This window comes from Acipenser ruthenus, chromosome 9 (genome assembly GCF_902713425.1).
Source record: "Acipenser ruthenus chromosome 9, fAciRut3.2 maternal haplotype, whole genome shotgun sequence".
In the NCBI taxonomy this organism is placed as follows: domain Eukaryota; kingdom Metazoa; phylum Chordata; class Actinopteri; order Acipenseriformes; family Acipenseridae; genus Acipenser; species Acipenser ruthenus.
This window is the reverse complement of record NC_081197.1, coordinates 31,519,125-31,543,298: the sequence shown is the minus strand read 5'-3', so window position 1 is coordinate 31,543,298 and position 24,174 is coordinate 31,519,125. Positions and strand designations below refer to the sequence as shown.

The 24,174-nt window shown below is 37.3% G+C and overlaps 1 protein-coding gene across 2 annotated transcripts; it reads right to left on the bottom strand.

Moving 5' to 3' along the window:
* Positions 1–1,815: 1,815 nt before the first annotated feature.
* LOC117406223 (claudin-10-like) lies at positions 1,816–22,240 on the bottom strand. 2 transcript variants are annotated; one of them, XM_059029822.1, is made up of 5 exons: positions 21,987–22,240; positions 7,615–7,776; positions 7,449–7,530; positions 6,800–6,907; positions 1,816–2,759 (listed from the first exon to the last, which is right to left on the bottom strand). In XM_059029822.1, the coding sequence occupies exons 1-5, from the start codon at positions 22,198–22,200 to the stop codon at positions 2,624–2,626; spliced, it is 702 nt and encodes a 233-aa protein (XP_058885805.1). In that variant the 5' UTR covers positions 22,201–22,240; the 3' UTR covers positions 1,816–2,623. The 2 variants fall into 2 exon arrangements, with proteins under 2 accessions (XP_058885805.1, XP_033866048.3); XM_034010157.3 differs by lacking the exon at positions 21,987–22,240 and adding an exon at positions 9,962–10,345.
* Between the last annotated feature and the right edge of the window lie 1,934 nt (positions 22,241–24,174).

Here is a 24,174-nt window from a genome sequence, read left to right as displayed (position 1 = left end):
AAGCTTGTTGTGTACTACTCATTAAAGCAAACTAACTAGAAATGTACTTAAGATGTTTTTCAAGTCAAGTAAGCTTATTTGTGTATAAATAATTACAATAGTTTAATCTTATTTTAAAGGCACAGACATTGTAAGATAATTAAACTGTTTGCTTATACTCTCCCTGCCATTCTGCGCACTGTCAGCCCTGGTTAAAGATATAAATAATGTACCCAATCCAAAGCAAGTGTAAAACTTGCCTAAATATTAAAATAAAAATATTTTAAAACTAGCAAGAAATAACTTGTTGCACTAGCAGCAGTTACATTATTGTTTCACGTTATTGTTTTGCCCTCTAACTCAATGGACCATATTTAGAAGCAAGCACAAAGGCAAAGACACGATTTCTTTGAGCAATAAGACCATTTTAATAGTATAAAACAAGAACCAACTCTTGACTGGTCCTTCCTGCAACTAAGTTTATACTGTTGAAATGGTTTTATTCAGCAAAAATTAAAAAAATAAATAAAAAAAAACTCTTGCTTCAGAGTGAAGTCTTTTTTATATAGTAAAACAGTGCTTTTGACGTGGCAGGTATTTTGAACTGCCTTACTTGGGGAATAATTACCTTCTAAAGAACAGTACTTGCTTTTCTTTGTTCGTTTAACACTTTCCTTTAATAAACTACATGTGGGAATTCTAGGTGTATCACTGTGCAGATACTTGCATTTGTATTTAATGCATGCTCAGTAAGTACATATTGTACATTTTATGCTGAAACATCTGCCCAATTTTGTAGGTTTGCAATTACTGAAACCGTATCTTCACAACAGCAAGGTTTGCTTGGTTTCTTAGAGCTTCTTAATTGTAAATAACTTTGTTAACCTAGTGTTTAACAAAGTTAGGAAACACAAAATTCTTTGACCATTGCTTCTGACATTGATTAAAACACTGAATTGTTGTACTGCTTTTAGAATTAAGCTGACTGATCTCAGAACCTTGTCCAGTCATGTGGCAGATCAAAAACTTTTTTTTTTTTTTTTTAAACTATATTTACAGTACTTTTGTTTAACTGTGCTTGATCCGTGCTTAAACATGTTTTCACAATAGTTTTACTAAGGTTTACTACTACATTTCATCGCATTAAGGTGTCTCTCTCTACTGTGGTGATATGAAATATCCCATGCATTGTCCTGTATTTCCAGTTAATCAGTAGTTGAATCACCACAGTAGATCAGAAGAATACTAAGTTAGCAGTACAGTGTGCTCTTTGTACAAGCTTGGCACTGAATCCTTTGGTATCACAGCAAACTGAAGGTTTCTTGGAGAAAGAAAGGTTAAGTGATGTGTTATACAGAGAGCTGTATAAAGTAAGCAAATTAGGTTTTCTAGGGCAGCCCCGAGCAATAGTTTTTAGTCTCTGTTTTTTTGTTGCAGTGTTTAATACTCATTAAAGTGTAATCTTACAGCGCTGAGAACAAAAGAATGTTTCCAAGCAAAGGAGCTATGTGCCCAGAGACAGCTCAGGATTCTTCAATTCCATAGCCTGTTAACTCCATTCTGTCCTGTTCTCATTTAAGAACCTGCTGTGTGACTTATTTTCTCACACTCCACGCTGTCTGTGCTTTTGGCTTTCTCAAGTGAGTTTTGGTCATGGTACAGTATTTATTACTGTGCTTTTGCAGGAACCGGTTTTTGTTAGTACATTTTTGTACAACTGAATATCGATTTAAATGTGGTAATTTATGAATGAACAGTGAATATTATGAGATGCTTGTACATGGAATTGTTATTAATAGAGAATCAAGAAACAATATAAATACATCACACACTGTATTTACAATTGCAAGGCATTTTTTTTATTTTTTCTGTACATATGATTCAATACACATGGTAAATAAAACCAATACAAATGTGCAGCCAAGTTTAAGAGCAGCTTGGTATCATCCTGGTGACTTTTAAAAAGCAAGATTCATCCATGTCCTCAATGAAGCTGTCAGATTCACATCCCCTTGCAACACTAGTAGGAGTAAGAAATGGATTAGAAAGAAATACAACATAGAACAAATGTGATAGTTCTTACACCCACTACAGACAGTGTTCCAGGAGAGGTTAATGGTTACAATCGGATGAACCAGATGTACTTGGAAGTTACATATTTATCTAAGAGCTATATTGAGACCTCAGTGGTGCTTTAAATTCCACAAGGTTTTTAAAAGTCACCTGGGTGTCCTTATATGAGCTATCGTTTCACTAGAACAGGGATCACTAGAACATGGATCTTATTCATTGTTCCCACGACATGAAATCAAACTGTAGGTCCACTAGATCATTTTAAGTGTCCTGGTTCAGATCTGGGATGAAACAGCCCAAAACTTTACAAAATAAATGCTTTTTTGGACTTGCACTGCCAATACGTTTCATATTGGGTCAACTTACTCATTTCAGTATTAAATGATAGGCAATCTCTTCAAATAATCATTATACAAGTACAGTGTCCATGCTTATTCATTTAAAATAAGCAACTGTTAAGCAACAGTGCTCCGTACAGTGAAGAATGTGACTATAAAGTTCCTGCTTCTGCGTTCAAAGTTTGATTGGAGAGCCTCACTAAAGAATGCATCCAGGTCCTTTCTTTGTTCTGTTAAACATAGGCATTTTTGTCAAAATGTTTTGGTGGATTTCCATTGCCTCTGGCTGACCTCATATCTGCTGCCATGTTCTGCACTTTAGTTCGAGAGGAGATAAAGGAGGCTGCTCCACTGTAAGTGTAATCTGCCCTGTGAGAGAACGGAGAAATATTTCATTCAATCAACACGTTTTGAAGAATTAATTTGATTTAGTGGGTTTTACTGAACCCCCCCCAATGTGTTTGGTCTCAGATGTTTTGGTTGCACTTTACAATCTCTTGAAATCCTCTGCCTGCTGTATTGTACACAAAAAAACTGTCAAACATGTTTCCTCTAACTTTAGTCTAATGTTAAAAGCATTGGCTCTATTAAAAAATGAATGTATTTATACTGTAAAAAAAAAAAAAAAAAAAACGCAGTCTAGACAGTTTTAGGAATCTGCATTTTATTCATAAAATCCTATTCTTGAAATTGCTTTTGAGATTAAGCTTTGTGAATAGCACTCTATGCTTTTGTAACACTATGAGATATTTTACAATACAAAATGCCTTTCATACACTGATCAGTTGTCATATACAGTGCCTTGCGAAAGTATTCGGCCCCCTTGAACTTTGCGACCTTTTGCCACATTTCAGGCTTCAAACATAAAGATATGAAACTGTAATTTTTTGTGAAGAATCAACAACAAGTGGGACACAATCATGAAGTGGAACGAAATTTATTGGATATTTCAAACTTTTTTAACAAATAAAAAACTGAAAAATTGGGCGTGCAAAATTATTCAGCCCCTTTACTTTCAGTGCAGCAAACTCTCTCCAGAAGTTCAGTGAGGATCTCTGAATGATCCAATGTTGACCTAAATGACTAATGATGATAAATAGAATCCACCTGTGTGTAATCAAGTCTCCGTATAAATGCACCTGCACTGTGATAGTCTCAGAGGTCCGTTTAAAGCGCAGAGAGCATCATGAAGAACAAGGAACACACCAGGCAGGTCCGAGATACTGTTGTGGAGAAGTTTAAAGCCGGATTTGGATACAAAAAGATTTCCCAAGCTTTAAACATCCCAAGGAGCACTGTGCAAGCGATAATATTGAAATGGAAGGAGTATCAGACCACTGCAAATCTACCAAGACCTGGCCGTCCCTCTAAACTTTCAGCTCATACAAGGAGAAGACTGATCAGAGATGCAGCCAAGAGGCCCATGATCACTCTGGATGAACTGCAGAGATCTACAGCTGAGGTGGGAGACTCTGTCCATAGGACAACAATCAGTCGTATACTGCACAAATCTGGCCTTTATGGAAGAGTGGCAAGAAGAAAGCCATTTCTTAAAGATATCCATAAAAAGTGTCGTTTACAGTTTGCCACAAGCCACCTGGGAGACACACCAAACATGTGGAAGAAGGTGCTCTGGTCAGATGAAACCAAAATCGAACTTTTTGGCAACAATGCAAAACGTTATGTTTGGCGTAAAAGCAACACAGCTCATCACCCTGAACACACCATCCCCACTGTCAAACATGGTGGTGGCAGCATCATGGTTTGGGCCTGCTTTTCTTCAGCAGGGACAGGGAAGATGGTTAAAATTGATGGGAAGATGGATGGAGCCAAATACAGGACCATTCTGGAAGAAAACCTGATGGAGTCTGCAAAAGACCTGAGACTGGGACGGAGATTTGTCTTCCAACAAGACAATGATCCAAAACATAAAGCAAAATCTACAATGGAATGGTTCACAAATAAACATATCCAGGTGTTAGAATGGCCAAGTCAAAGTCCAGACCTGAATCCAATCAAGAATCTGTGGAAAGAACTGAAAACTGCTGTTCACAAATGCTCTCCATCCAACCTCACTGAGATCGAGCTGTTTTGCAAGGAGGAATGGGCAAAAATTTCAGTCTCTCGATGTGCAAAACTGATAGAGACATACCCCAAGCGACTTACAGCTGTAATCGCAGCAAAAGGTGGCGCTACAAAGTATTAACTTAAGGGGGCTGAATAATTTTGCACGCCCAATTTTTCAGTTTTTTATTTGTTAAAAAAGTTTGAAATATCCAATAAATTTCGTTCCACTTCATGATTGTGTCCCACTTGTTGTTGATTCTTCACAAAAAATTACAGTTTAATATCTTTATGTTTGAAGCCTGAAATGTGGCAAAAGGTCGCAAAGTTCAAGGGGGCCGAATACTTTCGCAAGGCACTGTACATAATACTTGGGTCTATATTCATTAAACTTGAACTCTGATAACCAACCACATCCTCTTGCCATATGGTTTGTGCACCACTGTGTTCTTATTCATGTAAATGAGTTCTGAAATCAGTAATGCTCTTTTCAACAATTTTTAATCATTTGCTACATCTGTGATGCTACACCTGTGACTCCACATCTCCAACTTGCAAATGTTCTCCTTCCTGTATTTGTTAAATGTCCAAACTCAATATCATGAACAGATCATTTCCAGCCACGTTGTGAGCCATGGTCCACCCCTCTTCGGGAATGACAGTATTTGACCTTGGTTGACTATGGATTGGATCATGGTCAACTAAGTTAAAAAACTACAAAGTGTGAGTAAACGTTTTGTAGCAATCAAATAAAGATCTATACTTATTAAAATTAACCCTGAATTTACTTTAGTCCATCATCAACAGCAAGACAAAAGAGAAAACGTAGTTGTTCCTCATGCTGTTCCTGTACTTATTTAAGGAATGACCTTTGGCTTTCAATGTATTTGAAGATGGAATAATCACACATCTGAGTAAGCTACAACAACACAAGAGCGACTGCATCTATGTTTGGAGTTTCTCCTTTAATTGCAAGCCTGCATTCTTTTGTGTGCTTTCATTCGTGCCTTAGTCATCATGCTGGTTAATCAATACAGACTGCAGTAGTGAGGCATATCTGATAGGATTTTCACTGTCAGAAAACAGAACTCCGAAGAACAAACTGGAATCCGTGAAGCCACTGAGCACTTTGTTACATCCATAATAGATGAACTTCTTTTCTTTTTTTTTTTTAATGTCCCCAGTTCCTTGTGCCCACCTTGAACAAGGCAACTTTGTACTGCACCTGATATACCACTGGATAAGATCTGACATTATACATCAACAAAGAAAACCTTTCATTTAATGAATGATTTATTTGTCTAATGTCATCACTGGAAGCTTCTCTTGGCTAGGCTGAAAACCATTTACAGAATTTGCCGACGACATTTTATATTATTAAAAATGTTTATCTTGTCAGTTGAAATATTACCTCAAACATTAGACTTGTAAAGCTTCATTAAAACCAATATTAGATCATGGCTGTCTGAAACTGTAAACATTATCGCAGAGAGGACAAGGCATGTACAGCTACAGCCAAATGTTTTGCATCACCCTATAGAATTAACTCATGTTGCTTCAAAGTCAAATTAAATCTGCTGAATAATGTTACGTTAACATATTTAATTACATACCGCTTTGTAGTTTTCCATATACTTATTGAAAAACTGACAAATTTAAAAATGTAACATGAAATACTGTACTACTATTATGGCTTCCGGGAGACTTTTGCAATATCATTTTGTAGTTTCTTTAATTACATGATATTAAATAAAATATCTAAATTATGGTCATTATATATATATATATATATATATATATATATATATATATATATATATATATATATAATTGGAATTATGCCTCAATCCTAAAATTCTAGGTGATGCAAAACTTTTGGCCATAGCTGTATTTTCAAAGTACCATACAAAAGTTTTTTTACGGAGGTGTGTGTTCACATTACATTATGTATTTTACAATGTGGTAGTATAAAAATATTAATCAAACTTGATTTGGAAACTATGTAATCATAGCATTAATATGCATTTGCTTGTAAAGACAGCTGATACAGAAATTAAGTTTGTTAGAATGATTAGAGTTATGTTGGAGGATTGTGTATCGTAACATACAGTATAATCCATGTTACCAAAAAATTAGAATTCCACTGTGTGCCACAAACAGACAGAACCCACTCTGACATACATCATGCACAACATCATGGGCACCAGCACTACATCATCCATGTTTTGCAATTGATCACCAGATCTGTTTTGCGGCAAGAACCACCAGATTTCAATGTACCCGAATAAGAGGTTTCTTTACCATTGACACAGTGAGTTAGGAAGTAGGTTGTTGGTCAAACTCACCTTTTGTTTGTCCCATCGCCTGCCATTGAGAAACAGAAAGCAATCCCCCCAAGGATGCAGAGTGCCGAGCCTGCCCACCCTATGAACAAAGCAGCTCCTAATTCATATCTGAAATAGAGCAACACCGATATAACATTTCACTCAGACAAAACATCAACCACCTGAGCTCACCCAGTGAAGACACGACTTCCCACAGCCAGGATTCGAACCTGCTCTCTCCTGACTGTATGACTCACCCTGCACACCACATGGCTGTGCATTTACCAGGTGAGCCACTCGGGTCACCCACAAACGACACTCATAAGTTTGGTGGTCTAACTTTTGTTCTGTTTCCTTATTAGAAGTTGTTTCACGAATAATAAGTCATACAAAAAGCTTAACATCTTCTGTGTACGGCTTTATTATAATCCTTGTGTCATCACTGACCCCAGCAGGGTAATGTTGTCTCTGTTGTCTGAATCTCATGCAATGTATCATTTTTTCCCCCAAATGAAAAAAGCACATACCCCTATGGAGTACGTGATATGAGAGGAGAGACAGCAGTGACTTCATACAATCCTTTTGGCCTATGCAAATCAAAGAAGACTCAATAACATTTTAACCAGCACCATGTAAGAATTAAAAAAAAAATTGCTTTTGTACTACTTACTTTTGTGCTATATAAGTGGGGTCAAAAAACTCTGATGTAATTCTGTGTGCATACAGCGAGCATGCAGTCACAGACGACAAACCTGTAAAAATGAACAAAAGTTTTAAAGTTTCCCCAAAAGCATGAAAGAATAGGCTGTTATAAATAATACATGGGCAATATTTACCGCCAAGTATAAAATGTATTCCTGCCAGACAAGCAATTCTAGCTTTGGTCTTATCTGATCCTCCAATCTTGGTACACTTCATCCCAACCAAGGCGAGTATGCTTCCAAAAAATCCCAGGCAGACAGCAGCAATCATGAGGCCTCTGCAGACTTGGATGTAACCTGTTCACCATGACAATGCAATCCATTGTTAACTGTTTTTCCTTATTTCTAAGCTTTATTCTTTCATTGGCCCAATTAAGGACTTTGTGGAAATTGAATGTAGAGTACTGTTTCAAGAAACAAAATTGGGAATAATTTATAGTGGCAGGAATTCAAGTTACATATCCCATAAAATGTTATTTCCTTTTAAACTCCCAAGAAATATTCATCAATTAATTGCACTTTCAAATGAAGCTATTTTCTTTTCTTTTCAAAAAAAAAGAAATTTAGAATGCCTAATTATTTTCCCCTGCGATTAGCTGCACAACTTAGAATGTCTCATTTATTTCCCCTCAACGCAGCACTTCCCCACAGCGCTCAGGAGAACTTAGGAGCGTCTTCCGATCCCACGACCAAGCCAGCTTCCTCTTCTACAGCCAGGAACTTGAAGGCGGGTGGCCGGTGGGATCCGCTGTGGCGCTCCCTGTGGAATCCCCTCACTGTATGACTCGCGCTGCACACCACGTGGCTGTGCTTTAACCAGGTGAGCCACTAGGGGACCCCCTCCAACCCTATATTCTACATTGTGACCAGCACCAGGTGCACTTAAATCTGTAGATTCGTTCTTAGCTCATTTGGTTATAGAGGCAGAGATGAGAATTTACTTTGGAATTGTAACCATAACAACAGTACTAATTGCAAGATTTGGCAGGCCATTCAAAAAGCATATTAAAATAAAAAAAAATGTAAAGGTAGGATCAGTTTTATTTTCTAAACATGACTTGCATAACATAAACCACAAAAGTATTGTTCATATGATACAATTCTGGAATGAAATGTTTTTTTTTTTAAATTTTAAACCAGCAAATTTTACACAAAATTTGATTTCACTTTTTATATCATGCTGATTGTATTGAGCAGTAAGCCTTTTCAGACAAAATGGCATGCATTAAAAAATATGTTACATAATAATATGAATAAAGGTGTACATCCAGAACTATTAAACAATAATGCTAAATTTAGAAATACTAGTACTAATAGATTCAAAGACAAACGTTTCTACTAGAATACACTTCATTAGATTTGCCTGCCATTTTCATTTAAGCCCAGGAAAGAGAGTCAATGTTTAATGTACATTTATAATTCCCACAATGTACCAATAACATACTGCAATCAAGCAGGTATGAAAAAGGCAAACACTTAAAATTCACTTAGGTGAATTTGCTTTGACAAGCCTGATTTATTTGTGAATAGATTGCTAGTTAGCACCTAAAGTAACTGGAGCATAAGCAAAATGACTTCAGGGGCCTATAAAGGTGTAATTTATTTCCAGGTCTCCTAGGAGAACTGCTAAACATTGATGTTTAGAAAAATAAACGACTCCCACATAAAACAACAAATGCAGACACTTTAAAAACAAACTATTCCTTTCTGGGTGACCAGGAATTTTCAGGAGCTATAATTCAAACACTGAAAGGAGAATATGCACCGGAAAGATGATTAAATAAGTTAACCACTGAACATAGTAATGGTACTGGACAAACACACCAGAGGACCTTAATGTTTAAAAAATGGTTTGTGCTTTAAACCCCATTTTAGTCTTTTTTTACTATAATTAATGGAATTTCAAAATAGTTCTAGTGTTAACAAGTGCTGTATAATTTGTATTATTACATTAATGTTAAATCAAGCATATTCACAATCATAGGTTTACTGAATTCTAAGATGCGCACAAAATGTAAAACTAAATCATTTTAAAATAAGTAATTCAGGTGATCACTTATGGAGGTAAAGATGAACATGAAGTATTGCAGTTACTAGATACTGTTAACAATTCCTTTGGAACTGCTTATAAAAAATACTGTCAATCCTTGAAACTCCCCCAGGTAGCAGGTGTTTTTTTACTGAAGCTTTTTCACTGTGAGGTTTTCAGTTCTTCATGAAGAAGCGATAAAAGAGAGAGCCTCATATCTTAGGTCTGGTATGATACAAATAGAAAAGTAAATCTTTCCTGATGTTAAGATGCAAGTATGAGAGAAAAACATGGAAATACTCAACTTCATTTTAAGAAAGTCCATTGTAAGTTTTGCCTGGGGCACAGCTGAAGGGAAACACTCCTTGAGCTACTAAAGCTAAAGCATTGATAAGCCAAGGAGGCAGAAGGTGAGGCACCACTACAGGAAAATGGATAAAGAAGATTGCATACCCTCCAGTGCCAGCATGGATGGGAAGTCCTTGCAGTTGGACACTCCAGTCGAATCTGTGACGCAGGTCTTCCAGAGGTTGGACCAGAAGGTGGCAGTGGTAATGACAGTGCCATCGATTGAAGACACTTTCCAGTAGTCAGTGGGTATGGTAGAGGATATTAGGATCCAGCCTGAAACCGCCAGGGTGAAGGCAAGCATCTCCACACCCATATTACTCATTTTTGAGACAATTTCTGAAATGCTCAGACCCTTGAAAATGAAGCTGGAATCTCTGTTTCTTCACACAGTAGTAAAAGCACTACTGGACTACTGACTTGTCTCCTCCCTCACTGCTGATCTGCTATTAGTGGAAACTGAAGCTGGCAAAACTGAACCCGTAGGATGTGAACCCACTCCCTCTCAAACTTTCGGAGGTTAAATATTCCTGGAGAAGTTATTATTAAAATGGGAGGGGCCAATCAGTACATTTGCATTAGCAGCAGCTGACCAATAGATTTGACTTTCATCTCAGTCTGAAGGCCACACTGTTTCCAAAGATCATTTCTGCTGAGTAGAAGTCTTGTTTGCAGCCCCGGGATCCAGGACCTTAGTGGTGATGGGATAGTTGTGTAATGACGTTTATCAAGACAGGTAATATAAGAGGGCTTTTATTTCTATACTTTGATTAACTGATCCTCTTCGAGATTGTTCATTGTCCTGTTTTTTTCCCCTTGTCCTTCAAGTAACAAAAAAGAATTGTCTTCGAAAGTGTGTCAGATAGAACATCATTGAAGGATAAAAATGTTTGTGAATTATACATACATATACAGTAAGTATATGTATTACAGAATAACTGTCATCTTCATAGCTCTTGTCCTGACCAATTATTCATAATATACAGTAGGAGGTAGACATAGATTTGAAACATGATTAAGTATGGAATGAGTCTTGAATAGATTTTGATGCTTACAAATTCAGAATATAAAAAAAATACTTTGTAATGACATGTACATACTTACATTTCAATTATTGACTCATTATGAATTGTATTTTTCATAACGGTACTAAATTACTAATTTAGATAGCCTTAACATAATTGATTGGTTAATACTTCGACTGTTTATAATGGCTTTAATTAAAAATTGAGTTAGAAGGGGTTAGATCACTCAGATCAGATGTGAGGCAGTTTTGTTTAGCTGAAAATGCAGATTCTGGTCTGTGGTGAAAAGCCAAGGATTTTTAACCCTCAGGAATTTTCTTGAAAGGAAATGGGATTCTTGTTTTGTACCTCTTGCAATACAATTGTACCACTTTTGGTTCATTGCCCCTATAAAAACAGACCCAGGACACAGGAAATGGAGGTTTAAAGCACTTTTGCGCTACTTTTTTTCATAATAAATCACCAGAAACAAAATAAACGAAATAAACACCTAGCTCTTTCTTGAGCACTAACTAAACACAACACTGGAACCTACCTATAAAACAGGACAGCTAAGCTGTTTACCTGTAACACAAAACAAAACATTCAAACAAAACAAAACCACACAGGTTTACACTACCTTTTCTTTTGCTACACTTGTGCACACAAACAAGTGGGCGCTCCACACAGCAGCCCTGAACAAACTGGCTGCTTTCTTTAAATACCCTGCACCTGGCTCTAATTTACAATAAATCACCAGGTGCAGGGGATAACCACTAATAAAACAATTAAATTAAACAATTACGGCTTTTCAGCCTGTATTCTTTTGGGAAGTGTAGTCCTTTTCCCCCCCCCAGGACTACCCTCTCACACATCCATCACCAGCCATTCGACGGCCACTTCCCTCCACCCTTAAAAGACCACCCACCCTCAAGTCCCATCTTTTTATTCTTCACCCTCTTCTGAGAGTGGGCCGGTCCTTCCTCTGGCACGCTCAGGAAGGGACCATGCACCAGTAAGAAGCAGTCTGGTGACAGGGAGCAAGGACTGGCAGGCAGAGGTGCGTGGCTGTGGAACAGCGCAGCAATGTCTTGGATCTCAGGGGGAGTGGAGCAGTAGGTAGGGGGAACGGAGCAACCAGCAGAGGGAGCGCCAGCGACGTCTGCCATTTGTGCAGTGATGTTTTCCTCCTGCGCAGCGACGTCTGGGTTCTAAGGGGAACTGGAGTAAGGAACCAGGCAAGCGACTGTGCCTGGCCGTCCTGCGACCTGGGCACAAGGTCGAGTGGAGGGAGGTAGAGGCATTCCAGGCTGGTGTCCACGTAGCTAGAGTACGGGACCGCACTTGACAGTGACCGAGTGCCTCCCCCGGCCTGTTGCTGAGGCTCTGTTGGAGGGGAGTTGCTCACCTTCTCCCCCTTGACTTCAGCCGGTGACTCCGGTGACAGGAACAGCTCCACCCCCTCTGGCTTTCAGGACGGCAGCTCCACCTCCCACTTCTGGAGCAGCAGGTCCAGCTTTGTAGGCTCAGGCTCTGGCAGCCCTAACTCCACTCTCCACCTCTTAGTCTGCTCCATTTGAGCAGTGGTATTTCTTTTGATCTGGTCAATCAATTCTTTTAAATCCACTTTCTCTGGGTTTTAGGGGTGCCCACACACGCTACCACCATATGTAATACAATTGTACCACTTTTGGTTCGTTGCCCCTTTAAAAACAGACCCAGGACACAGGAAATGGAGGTTTAAAGCGCTTTTGCGCTTTTTTTTTTTTTAATAATAATCACCAAAAACAAAATAAACTAAATAAACACCTAGCTCTTTCTTGAGCACTAACCAGTGATGGGTACAAAGCCTCACCCGCTTCGACTCGTCTCGAATCATTAGAAGCAAACAGTGTTGTGAATCAAAGGTTCAATAGGTTCGCATGAAGCAATACATCAGGTGTCACAAACGGCAACAGTTCTACGGATCCTCTGAAGTTGCAGACGCTCGGGTGTTCAGTCACGCACGCCCACAGAGTAAAATCTTGCTGACGGTGTTGTAGGTGCACTATCGAAACGTTTTGATGGTATATTTACAAAAGAAGACACAAACCACTAATACAAAGCTTTACTTCGAATCAATAATGCTTCTTTGACGTAGGTTAGAACTGGAAGGAAGAATATATTGTTTGTCAAATTACATTTTAAAATAATTTCAATTAATCTTTGTTAAATTAATATATATATATATATATATATATATATATATATATATATATATATATATATATATATATATATATATATTCATATGCTGGCTACTACTATGTGAAATTGGGGGAGTTTAATTATTGTTAATTATAAAATATAATTGTAATGATTATTTGAGATGTTTTCCAGAAATAATTATTAATAAAATGTCTTTTGAAACCTTTGTCAAAGAAGTCCTGAATTCAATATTACTTCATTGTGATGCATCAACAAAATAAATATAATTTATGAATATCAAATTGCTATATTGCACACACCATCACACCTTAAAGCACCATATGTTGTTGATGTTTGTGTTAATACAGTGGGTTTAGTGCAAAGAAGTAATTAACTTCAATCCAAAGGTCCGGGTTCGCATCCGCCAAGTCATATATGTAATATGCATTATTTTTTTTTCTTTTTATAAAAATATATATGGATCTGTATGTAGAAATCTTTGCATTCAAGTATGTTTTAATGAAATGTAATAAAATAAACATTATTATTGTTATGTTTCTGTATATTATGCTCTTTAAAAACACTTTTTTTAATGTTCAATAGGCTTTAATTGACTTGGGGTTACGCTTCAAGTATGTTGTATGCTTAAAAATAATCTAGCCACCCCAGAAACACCGATGAGACACTGAACTAATGACCCATTAATGTTATCCCTAATACTAGAACGCCTATGAGTTTTGGAGAGGGGCTTCATCTGATTCAACTACCTTAGTGCGGAGCTTCTAATCATTCACAAGGTTCATTGCTTCATTAAGGCTTCAAATCATACACAGGGTTCATTGCCTCATGAGGCTTCAAATCGCTCACAGGAGCTCATTGAGGCTTCGGATCAGTTGGAGCTCATTGAGGCTTCAGATTCAGTGATTCACTACTTCAGGTGATTCAAATGACCACTGCTTCATGTGAAGCAAACAAATGACGTAACCCGCCTCGAACCATCTGAAGCAAACAGTGTTCTGCATGAAGCAACACATCACGTGATCTGACTGAACCAGAATCAATACAACGCTTCGTTGAAATATAGCCTAGATTACTCCTGGAAGGAAGCATTTATTATTTCTTTCTCTTTTTTTCAATTCGTTTATTTAAAAATATCAGCAAATATGATTCTTTTAGTTTTGCATTTTAGAAAATGTAATTATTATTATTTAAAATCTGAAACAAGTTCTCTACACGCACACTTCCTCACAGGAGCAGAGATTCGATCCTGCGCTTGACAAGCATTTCTAATTACATGACTTACTAACTTGTTGCGCCACCGGGAAACTGGCTAACAAATGACATATCAAATATCTTACTTGTTTCAACACTAATTTCCCAGCCGAGTACATCAGGTCAGATATGCCTACCTTTCTAAAGCAACATTATTGTGTTTGATTGTACAACAATTTTACATTTCAAGTATGATAATGCGTATGCGTGACTGGCTTTTTTGTTGGGTAATCACATGTGTGGTTGATATATAACCAGATAACAGAGAAATTATAAAATGTAACTTCATTTTGTAAGTCACAAAGGACACTGACAGAGCCTGTAAAAAGCATGATTTACGGTGTCTTTCGTGTACATTAGGCTACAGATCATTATTTCTAAATGCCAAGTTCCAGGCAATAGCAGCCTGAGTGTAACTCGAATGTTCAAGTTCAAGTATGTTCAATGACACGGCTCTACCAATAGATGTCACTATGGAGCACAAAGCGCTTCTAGTGATTCAGCTCAGTGAATCTTTTATGAAGCAAATGGTTCAGAGGGTTCAGTGGTTCAAGATGCTTCACTTTTCCCACCACTAGCACTAACTAAACACAACTCTGGAACCTACCTATAAAACAGGACAGCTAAGCTGTTTACCTGTAACACAAAACAAAACATTCAAACAAAACCACACAGGTTTACACTACCTTTTCTTTTGCTACACTTGTGCACACAAACAAGTGGGCACTCCACACAGCAGCCCTGAACAAACTGGCTGCTTTCTTTAAATACCCTGCACCTGACTCTAATTTACAATAAATCACCAGGTGCAGGGGAAAATCACTTATAAAACAATTAAATTAAACAATTAAACAATTACAGCTTTTCAGCCTGTGTTCTTCTGGGAAGTGTAGTCCTTTTTTTCCCCCCAGGACTACCCTCTCACACTCTGCTCTTGCTAAAGGTCATTTTCAGTACAGTGTTCCTGCAAATATGAAACCTTTAGAACAGCAGTACAGTGTAAACTGAAACTGATGTTTTTAAAAGTTTTTGCATCAGGTGTTTTCAGTTGTCATGTTTTTTGAAGTCCATAGGGACATTAATAAATCGTCTTTTCCACAATCTGATGCCATCATCCTAGATCTACTGTTATTATACATTTCGGTAGCACTAGCTTTGACGAATGCCATAAATGCTTTTCAGCAAAAGCAGCAGCTCTCCTTCAGCAATGGAGTCAACGTATCGATAGAGATGTACTGACTTATTTGCAGGTCTCTGCTCCATCTTTTGCGCAGTCCGTAGCTCTTAAATCACTTTGCATGGATGTGTTCCTCTCCAGCTACACTCATTGTGCCAGCTCCACGACATTGTCCTCAACAGTGCTCCATCCTGGTCTGTGGTCGTCCAATAGGAGGCTGTACATTTTCTTCCTGTATCTTTTAACATATCTGCAGCCACTGTGGTGATGCTTACATACACACACTATGAGTCCCACACGGTGTGTGCCATCTGCTCCTGTGTTTTCTGCTCCTTTAAAAAAATAATACTACTACTCACCAAAATACTTGATTCTCTTAAGTCCACAAGTTTGTGCCTTTACTTATTTCAAAGCTGAACTCTTTGGAACTTCTCTAAACCAATAAGTCATCTTTGGCCTGTTCAACTTAGCCAAATTGATTTAATTTCTAGAAATTCAGGAACTTGCCAAGCAGACTAGATTACAGTACCAATCAATCAACCAATCAAAACCTTTATTTATGCAGATGAGTCGATTGAGAACAAATTCTCATTTACAACGACAACGTGCCAAGAGACTCAGAACACCACAGCAAACAAACACAAGACACAATAAATAAGAAGTGAAAAACACATCATGAATCATAAAACATAAGACTCAGCAGCAACTCACATCCACTGCATTCAAAACACTTGATACTCACATCCACTGCATTCACACACTTGATACTCACATCCACTGCATTCACACACTTGATACTCACAGCCACTGCATTCACACACTTGATACTCACATCCACTGCATTCACACACTTGATACTCACAGCCACTGCATTCACACACTTGATACTCACATCCACTGCATTCACACACTTGATACTCACATCCACTGCATTCACACACTTGATACTCACATCCACTGCATTCACACACTTGATACTCACATCCACTGCATTCACACACTTGACACTCACAGCCACTGCATTCACACACTTGACACTCGCAGCGACTGCATTCACGCACTTGACACTCACAGCCACTGCATTCACACACTTTGCTAATTATCTGACACATTGTGCTCCACCATATAAAGCGAATAAGAAACCACTTCCTGTAGCTTTAGGGAGAAGCTGTTCTGAGTAGATTTCTTTCAAAACAAGCATTTGCACTTGCTTCTGATGAGTAGCCTTTAGAGCAACAATCAACATTTACCACCAGAGAGCAGTAATAGACCCTAATAGTATGAATAGGTACCCTGAAGTTTACTGTAATTTACTTGCTATTGAAATGACTGGAAAGAATGAATCAGTTTTGTCAAAAGAAATTGTGCCATTTGTCAGTATAGGCCTACTGTCTGGGTAATCATGTATCTGTACCATGTCTGCAACAATAGGTCAAGTAAAAACTACTAAATAAATAAATGCCTGCAATTCTTAATTAAAATCAAAATCAAGTAAAAAAAAAAGATAATTTAGATGACTGATTACTTGAATGCAATAACTTTAATGAACATTATTTATGTTGCAATTTGTTACAAACCCACAAAAGGTATAAATCTGTTAACATTATTTAAAAAATGTCCTTGCTGCATGGGTTACACAGTGTACAAAGTGTTCAAAAGGAAGCACAGTCTATTTGGAGAACATTGTTGTATTAACATTCTGATTTAAATCCTCTGTTTTAAGAATTGCATGAGAATGTTGTGGAGATTATTAACTGAAGTCTGGTTGTGAATGTGTTCTCATCATTACTGCAGCCGTTCTCGATAAAACTGGATGGGAAACAAATCTCTGCCTTATAATGTAACCAGTGTTTCACTGTAGCAGGGGCGCACACCATAATCCTTAAAAGTGCTAAGCAGCATTTTAAAAAACATTCTTATTTCTTATTAGAAGAAACAACTTAATCATCTGTTGATTTTTCATTCTTTATGCATTTCTTTAATTTGGGGTTGACAGTTTTCCAAAGGTAAACACTACAGATTGAACATAAATGAAACTGTTTCCTAGTGTCTATTGATTTTCTGTGCTGTAATTCACATTGTTTGTAGCCCGACCACTGGGCAGAAACTAACAGACAGAACAGAAAGACACCAGGAGGCCATATCCTGAATTAAAGCAAAACATTTGATATCTTTGCTCGTGCTAATAAGAGGTAAGGAAATTAATTTTAAAACCTTTATCAAGAAAACTCCAAGGTATGAGTCATCAGACTTTAATGGACTGCAAAGTACAAAGCAATACAAGATGAGTATTTAAGAAAAAAAAGAGGTAATAGTCAACTGCCCACACTGACACACCCCTCTTACTGCATAATCAGCCAACAGGTCCTCTTAAAGTGATTGCAGATAGTTAATAAAATGAATTAACAAGTATTACCTGCTGTGCTCTTACTTTAGTTATATAGGTCTCAAATGTACAGTCTTGAAAGGAACATGTGTTATAGTTAGCATGTATTTAAAACAATATAAAAACAGTATCTGGAACCCCACTCGATTAAAGAGTCTGTTGCCTGTCTCTATCGGTTCTAACAGTACCTTTAACATGTATCAGACCTAGCTGTTTAATTTCCTTGCTGTTTTCAGAGGATTTTAAAGTTGATTTTTAAGTTGACTTTTTCAGAACTATATGCTGCTTCGGGCATCTCTGATCCTTCTTGAACAAGTCTAGTTGTTTTGTTTATGTTCTTGCCTGCAGCCCCGGAATTAACATCTTCATTGTTTCCTTATTGAAATTGTCATGACTTAATTCCAGTCATTAACCAATCAGACATGGAAACAGAACTTTCGTCTACCTGGTGTTGTACCAGGCATGATATTTTAAATGAAAATAAATGCCTGCTGTAATATGTTTATTTCAAAACTGCACAATTGAGACCTGTTTGTTTTAGCTACAAAATCACTTTAAAAACAGACATGAACCTGTCACTGAGACCTTGCACCATTCAGCATGACTACCATACAGTACCCTCACTAAACAGTATTTATTAAAAACAGTTGTGACCTTGTATTAAACCTATTACATTTGTTTTATAAGGGGCTGTCCAAAATTATCAACATTTTCTGAAAGCGCACAAAGCATGTGCTGGGAGAAGGGGGATCTTGTACACTTCATGATCAAAAAACAATTATTATTATTATTATTATTATTATTATTATTATTATTATTATTATTATTATTATTATTATTATTATTATTATTTATTTCTTAGCAGACGCCCTTATCCAAGGCGACTTACAATTTGATGAAGCTGGAAATACCTGATGAAGCTGGAAATATTCATGTGACTTCCTACAGAGAAAAAGGGTCCTGGTAGCACAAGCTTCCTCCACACAGCGCACTGGAGCCTATAGGAAGGCAATGAAGCATCAACAAGCTCTTTTTCTTTCTTTTTTTTAACCTGTTTTGACCTATTAAGTTCCTTTCTGATTAAATGTGTTTATCAATAAAACAAAATAGTGTATATCAAGATCCATTAGATCTGCAGTTTTGTCCACTGTGACTGAAACTTAGGAGATGCAGTTTATATACATCGCACAATCCATTTCATTTACGGAATGCCATTTGGATTACTGCCCATTTACACAACACTATGTGGTAAAATTGACTGGTAAGTCTCTCCATTTACCTATAACAGGAGGTTAACTGATAGGTAAATATAAACTTAGCATTTTAAAGCTAAGCTGTAAAAGTTCTCTTTTTAAAATGGTACAGAAAATGGTAAGTACAATAAGTACGGCAGACAGGTGTATATTCTAAATAGACTGTCAGTCAGTTTTGGGGGTTTTAAGTTTGGTCATATTTCACAGATTGATTCCATTGTAAACAATACACCTTTTACTCATAATTAAATGCATTAAAATATTAAAGGATAGCCTAGATCTGTTTTAATACACTTAAAACTTGTATCATATTTGACTGTATTTCACGTATTACGCATTGTTGAGTTTTTTGTATATCATGTATTATGCATTTCTCTGTATTTAAAGTATTATAGATTTTCTTGCTGTTACTGTATCTTGTAAAGCGCTTTGTGATGGTGGTCCACTATGGGAAAAAGGCACTATATAAAATAAAGATTGATTGATTGATTGATTGATATAGCTATGGTTTAACTTACTTTGTTAACCCACTCAGAAAAGAAGGACACATTTTGTAACTTGTTTTCAACACTAGAACAACCGAGGGGTCATTTTGACATTTAAAAAAAAATGTTACTCATGAAATCCACAAAACTTCATATGAAATCCTCCTACTCTGGTACATTGTTCTTTATCTTAGTCTTATATGAGATCACATTAAAAACACTTTCTCTAGATAGTTTTGGAAGTAACACCTACATGGATGGACTTAAGGGGTCACTGCAACATAAGTCTGGAAAAGCTGACAAACATCCAAGACAGTGATTCATCAGATGATGGCGACATGTCCTGTGGTGATTCTGAATTACTACAATAAGACAACTAACACAAGAAAGCTGTCTGTGGTTTGTGTGCATCAAAGGAATTGAAACGGTTCATATGCAAAAAGTGCGATTCTTGAACGAAAAGCCAAAAGGTGCCTATCTGAGCAGTGATAAATCATCCTTGGGTTTCTTAGTCTATTGTTTTGACTTCATATTTTTGTTATATACCCAATGATAGTTATAGTTGAATGTAAAAGAGTAAAATGCACAATAATTTGCTTCATTTACATGTTTTGTTTTGAACAAAAAAAAGTTTAACACACAGTTCTTGAATTACCACAAGAGGGTGTATTGAGCTGTCTGGAAATGTATCAAACAAGTTAGAATGACTGCTAAGTAAGTTATTGTCATCCAAATGGGTCTGTATGACTAAATGTACTGGTCATGTCCTGGAGGTTTTACATTTAGTAAAATATCTGAATAAAGAGTGCTTTGAGTTTTCTAGGCCGGATGTCACATTGGCAGGTTATGTAATAACAATCCAGATGACCTCCTTAGATGTTGAGTTCTGTTCATCGTATAGTTTTGACAGTAAAACTATCTGAAAATGTTTTTGGAATCCCATGCACTGATGACTCATGACATGTCAGAGAAAACTCTGAACTGTCCATTTGTTTTACATACATAGTCATGTGCACTGAACATTTTACAGAACAGATGTTTCTCATTCATGAGCTGAGGCACCATGCAACTGCAGCAGGAAGTGTGTGTACATTTCTTTTAAGATGAGAATTAACCACTTTGAGGCATTGGTTTAGAACAAATGGGACAGAGGGTGGGCACTAGGACATAGGCTCACTCAAATCTACTGCATGATTATGTGTTGTTTAAGCATAATGAAAGCATGCAAAAGCAAATTAATCATAAGACCAGCTACGACCATAATAAGTTAATAAGAAATGTAACTAAAGTTACTGGCACTTAAAGCTTTACTAATGATGACTTTTTATAAGTGTAAATCATACCTGTCATGCATTTCCATTTGTTATGTAGGTCTCACAGTAGAGAGTGACACGAAGACGGGACCCACGGGATTCCCGCAGTACGGGAAAAAAAATTGTGTTAAATTTTGCGGGATGGGATGGTACAGGAGTGAAGCTCACGGGAACGGGTGGGACCGGGAAATAAAAAAAATAAACCTCTCAGGACGGGCAAGAACGGGATTTAAGGTTCCGGGAATGGGAAGGAATGGGAATATTCTGCCACCGACATGGAACTTGACTATTACCATAAACATACAAAATAATATTAACAGGTCTCACTTGAACATATAATCACATTCATTTTACCAAATTATGTTTAATCGCGCTACAATTAATCATATATCAGAGGGCAATCTCCATTTCCTGGTGTGGGGCCAGGAGACTCCTCAGGCTCCTTGCATCTGTCAGTATGGATGATAGCGACAGTGAAAGTGAGAGTAGCCTAATTTTATCAGTTTCAGACACCTCTTATGAACGTGAATTATGTACTGATGGATCTAATGTAGATAGAGAATACAGGGATTGTCTCCCGTATCAATTCGAGCAACACGGAATGGTTAATAAAAACCCTTATGTTGAACATGGATTGATACTTAAAATATTTCATATTACCCATAATTGTATAGTTATGTAAGTCCTTTAGTTAACAATATTGAGACATGAATTATTGATACCAGCAGAATAACTAGTTTAATCACATTTATCACATTCACTCGAACCACTGAACCTCAAACTACAGTCAGACCTTAAGAGAAATAAAAAAACAGCATTTGATGTAGACTTTGCTTTACAAACTAAAATGGAAACAAAATCCGATTTCTCATTTCTCATGCACATTTAAAGAAACAAGGTACAGTACAATACCTAGAGATGTGCTGCAGTGCACGGGATGAGTGAAACTTAAATCAAGGTGCTACTACTCTTATAACAGGGATAGCAGCTACATAGCTAGTCTATTTAGTATCACTTCTCATCAGATACATATTTTAAATGAATCATCCTTACTTTCCAGTTTGAAAATGGTCAGGTGTCTCCTGCAATGGACTGCACCCAAGGCATTCCCCCCGCAGCTCATCCACAGACCTTGGAAAACCCATGTGGCAGTGATGACAGCAGATGCCCGGCTCGTTGTTTTCCATTCGTTACATAGCGTGGCACCGAGGGTAGCACCAAGCCCGCAAATACACCCTACAAAAGCCAGAATTTGCATTCCTGACATGGTGGCTTATTTTCAGGCTTTGAAAATGAATCGTCCTCTCAAAGTGATATCCTACACTTATGATGGGCTAATGAGCTATAACCTTGAGGTGGACAAATTACACTTTGGACATGTGTTTCACAGAATTGATTTGCATGTAGGAACATCTTGACATGGTTCAGTGAGCAGCATTTTCCAGGTCCTATAGTAGAGGCTGGAAATATCAAAAACCTTCAAGACACTGAACCAACAATGCAATTATTGACCTCTTTGTTTTACTGTAGAATAATTTTTTGTGTTGATTTTAGTCTTCTTTATTTTTAATTAATGTAAAAAATGTAATAATTAATAATAATGCTGTATTCTATGTTCAGCATGGTTTTAAATTAACTTCAAATTCAGTGATCCTTGAAATTCAAAGTACAGGGGTGCAGTGTGATTGAGTCTTATGTAAGATATCCAATGACTCAACAGAAAATCTTTCATTTGGGTTCTACGAAAATCATACTAAAATTGTATTTTATTAGAAAACCATTATTTGCACATACAGAGGGTCCTCCTAATCACGTAAAATAATCGCACATAACCTGAAAGATTCTAAAATTGTCAGTGCTATAAGTTTTGTAAAGATTGGTACAAAACCAAGGCAGATTGTGTATTAAGTGTTTTCAGGGGACTACCCTCAGAAACAAATAACAGCTCACAATGTACTGTAGATACAAAGTAATGCAGATATGCATGCAGAAGGAATGAGATTTGGGCTTTTACTGTCCACTTTATCCCACTCATCTTAAATGCTTGTAAGTCTCTGAACAGATTATGGACCCAGTTACCTATCCCTCACCCCATCTCTTCATTCATTTCTCCGTTACTACAGGTTAGAAAGTACATAGAAAAAACTAATCAAGTAACTTCAAAAATCACTGTCACTAAACAAACAAAATACTACTAACTACAACAGTACTACTACTGCTGGTACAACAACTACTACGACTACTACTACTACTACTGCTACCAATAATAACAATAATAATAACAATAAAATAATAATAATCTCAATTTGTACATCGAATAAGTCTTAAAACTCTTTGCCTTACGTTCCAGAAGAAGCATATAAATTTATAAGCCACTTAAGCTAATTAGGAAATAATTGACTTATGAAGTCATAGGATTTGTCTTATAATGGCCAGCAGTGTAAGTGATTTATAGTTACACATTAAGCCTGACATCATTGGTGGAAGAAGGATGAAAACACAGAAAATGTTGTTAAAGGTTTGCTGTTGCCTAATTATTATTATTATTATTATTTATTTCTTAGCAGACGCCCTTATCCAGGGCGACTTACAATCGCAAGCAAATACAAATACATTCAAGTGTTACAATACAAGTCATACAATAAGAGCAAGAAATACAATAATTTTTTTCAAGTGTGACAAACCACAATTCAATAATACAGCAGATAATAGTGAAAGTTACATCAGGATATGATTAAATAGTGATAGTTACATCAGGATATGATTAAGTACAAAATACTACAGGTTAAGCACTTGGCAGATTACAATATTCTGAAGTACAGGATTAAATGCAGTAAAATAGGGGGCAGATAAGAGCAAAATAAAGCATATTTAAATGAAGGGTGATAGTGTCCCAGGATACAACAGAGGAGTTCTACAGGTGCTGTTTGAAGAGGTGAGTCTTAAGGAGGCGCCGGAATGTGGTCAGGGACTGGGCAGTCCTGACATCTGTAGGAAGGTCGTTCCACCACTGCGGAGCAAGGGTGGAGAAGGAGCGGGCTCGGGAGGCAGGGGAGCGTAGCGGAGGTAGAGCCAGTCTTCTAGTGCAGGCGGAGCGGAGAGGTCGAGTGGGGGTGTAGGGAGAGATGAGGGTCTGGAGGTAGCTGGGTGCAGTCTGGTCAAGGCATCTGTAGGCTAGTACAAGAGTCTTGAACTGGATGCGAGCGGTGATCGGGAGCCAGTGGAGCGAGCGGAGTAGTGG

Coding starts and splice junctions, on each gene's coding strand:
- LOC117406223 (XM_034010157.3), bottom strand. CDS start 10,181: ATGAGTAATATGGGTGTGGAGATGCTTGCCTTCACCCTGGCGGTTTCA. Junction 6,908..7,448: donor CCCACTTATATAGCACAAAA/GTAAGTAGTACA, acceptor GCTCTATTTCAG/ATATGAATTAGGAGCTGCTT. Junction 2,760..6,799: donor GGCGATGGGACAAACAAAAG/GTGAGTTTGACC, acceptor GTTCTCTCACAG/GGCAGATTACACTTACAGTG.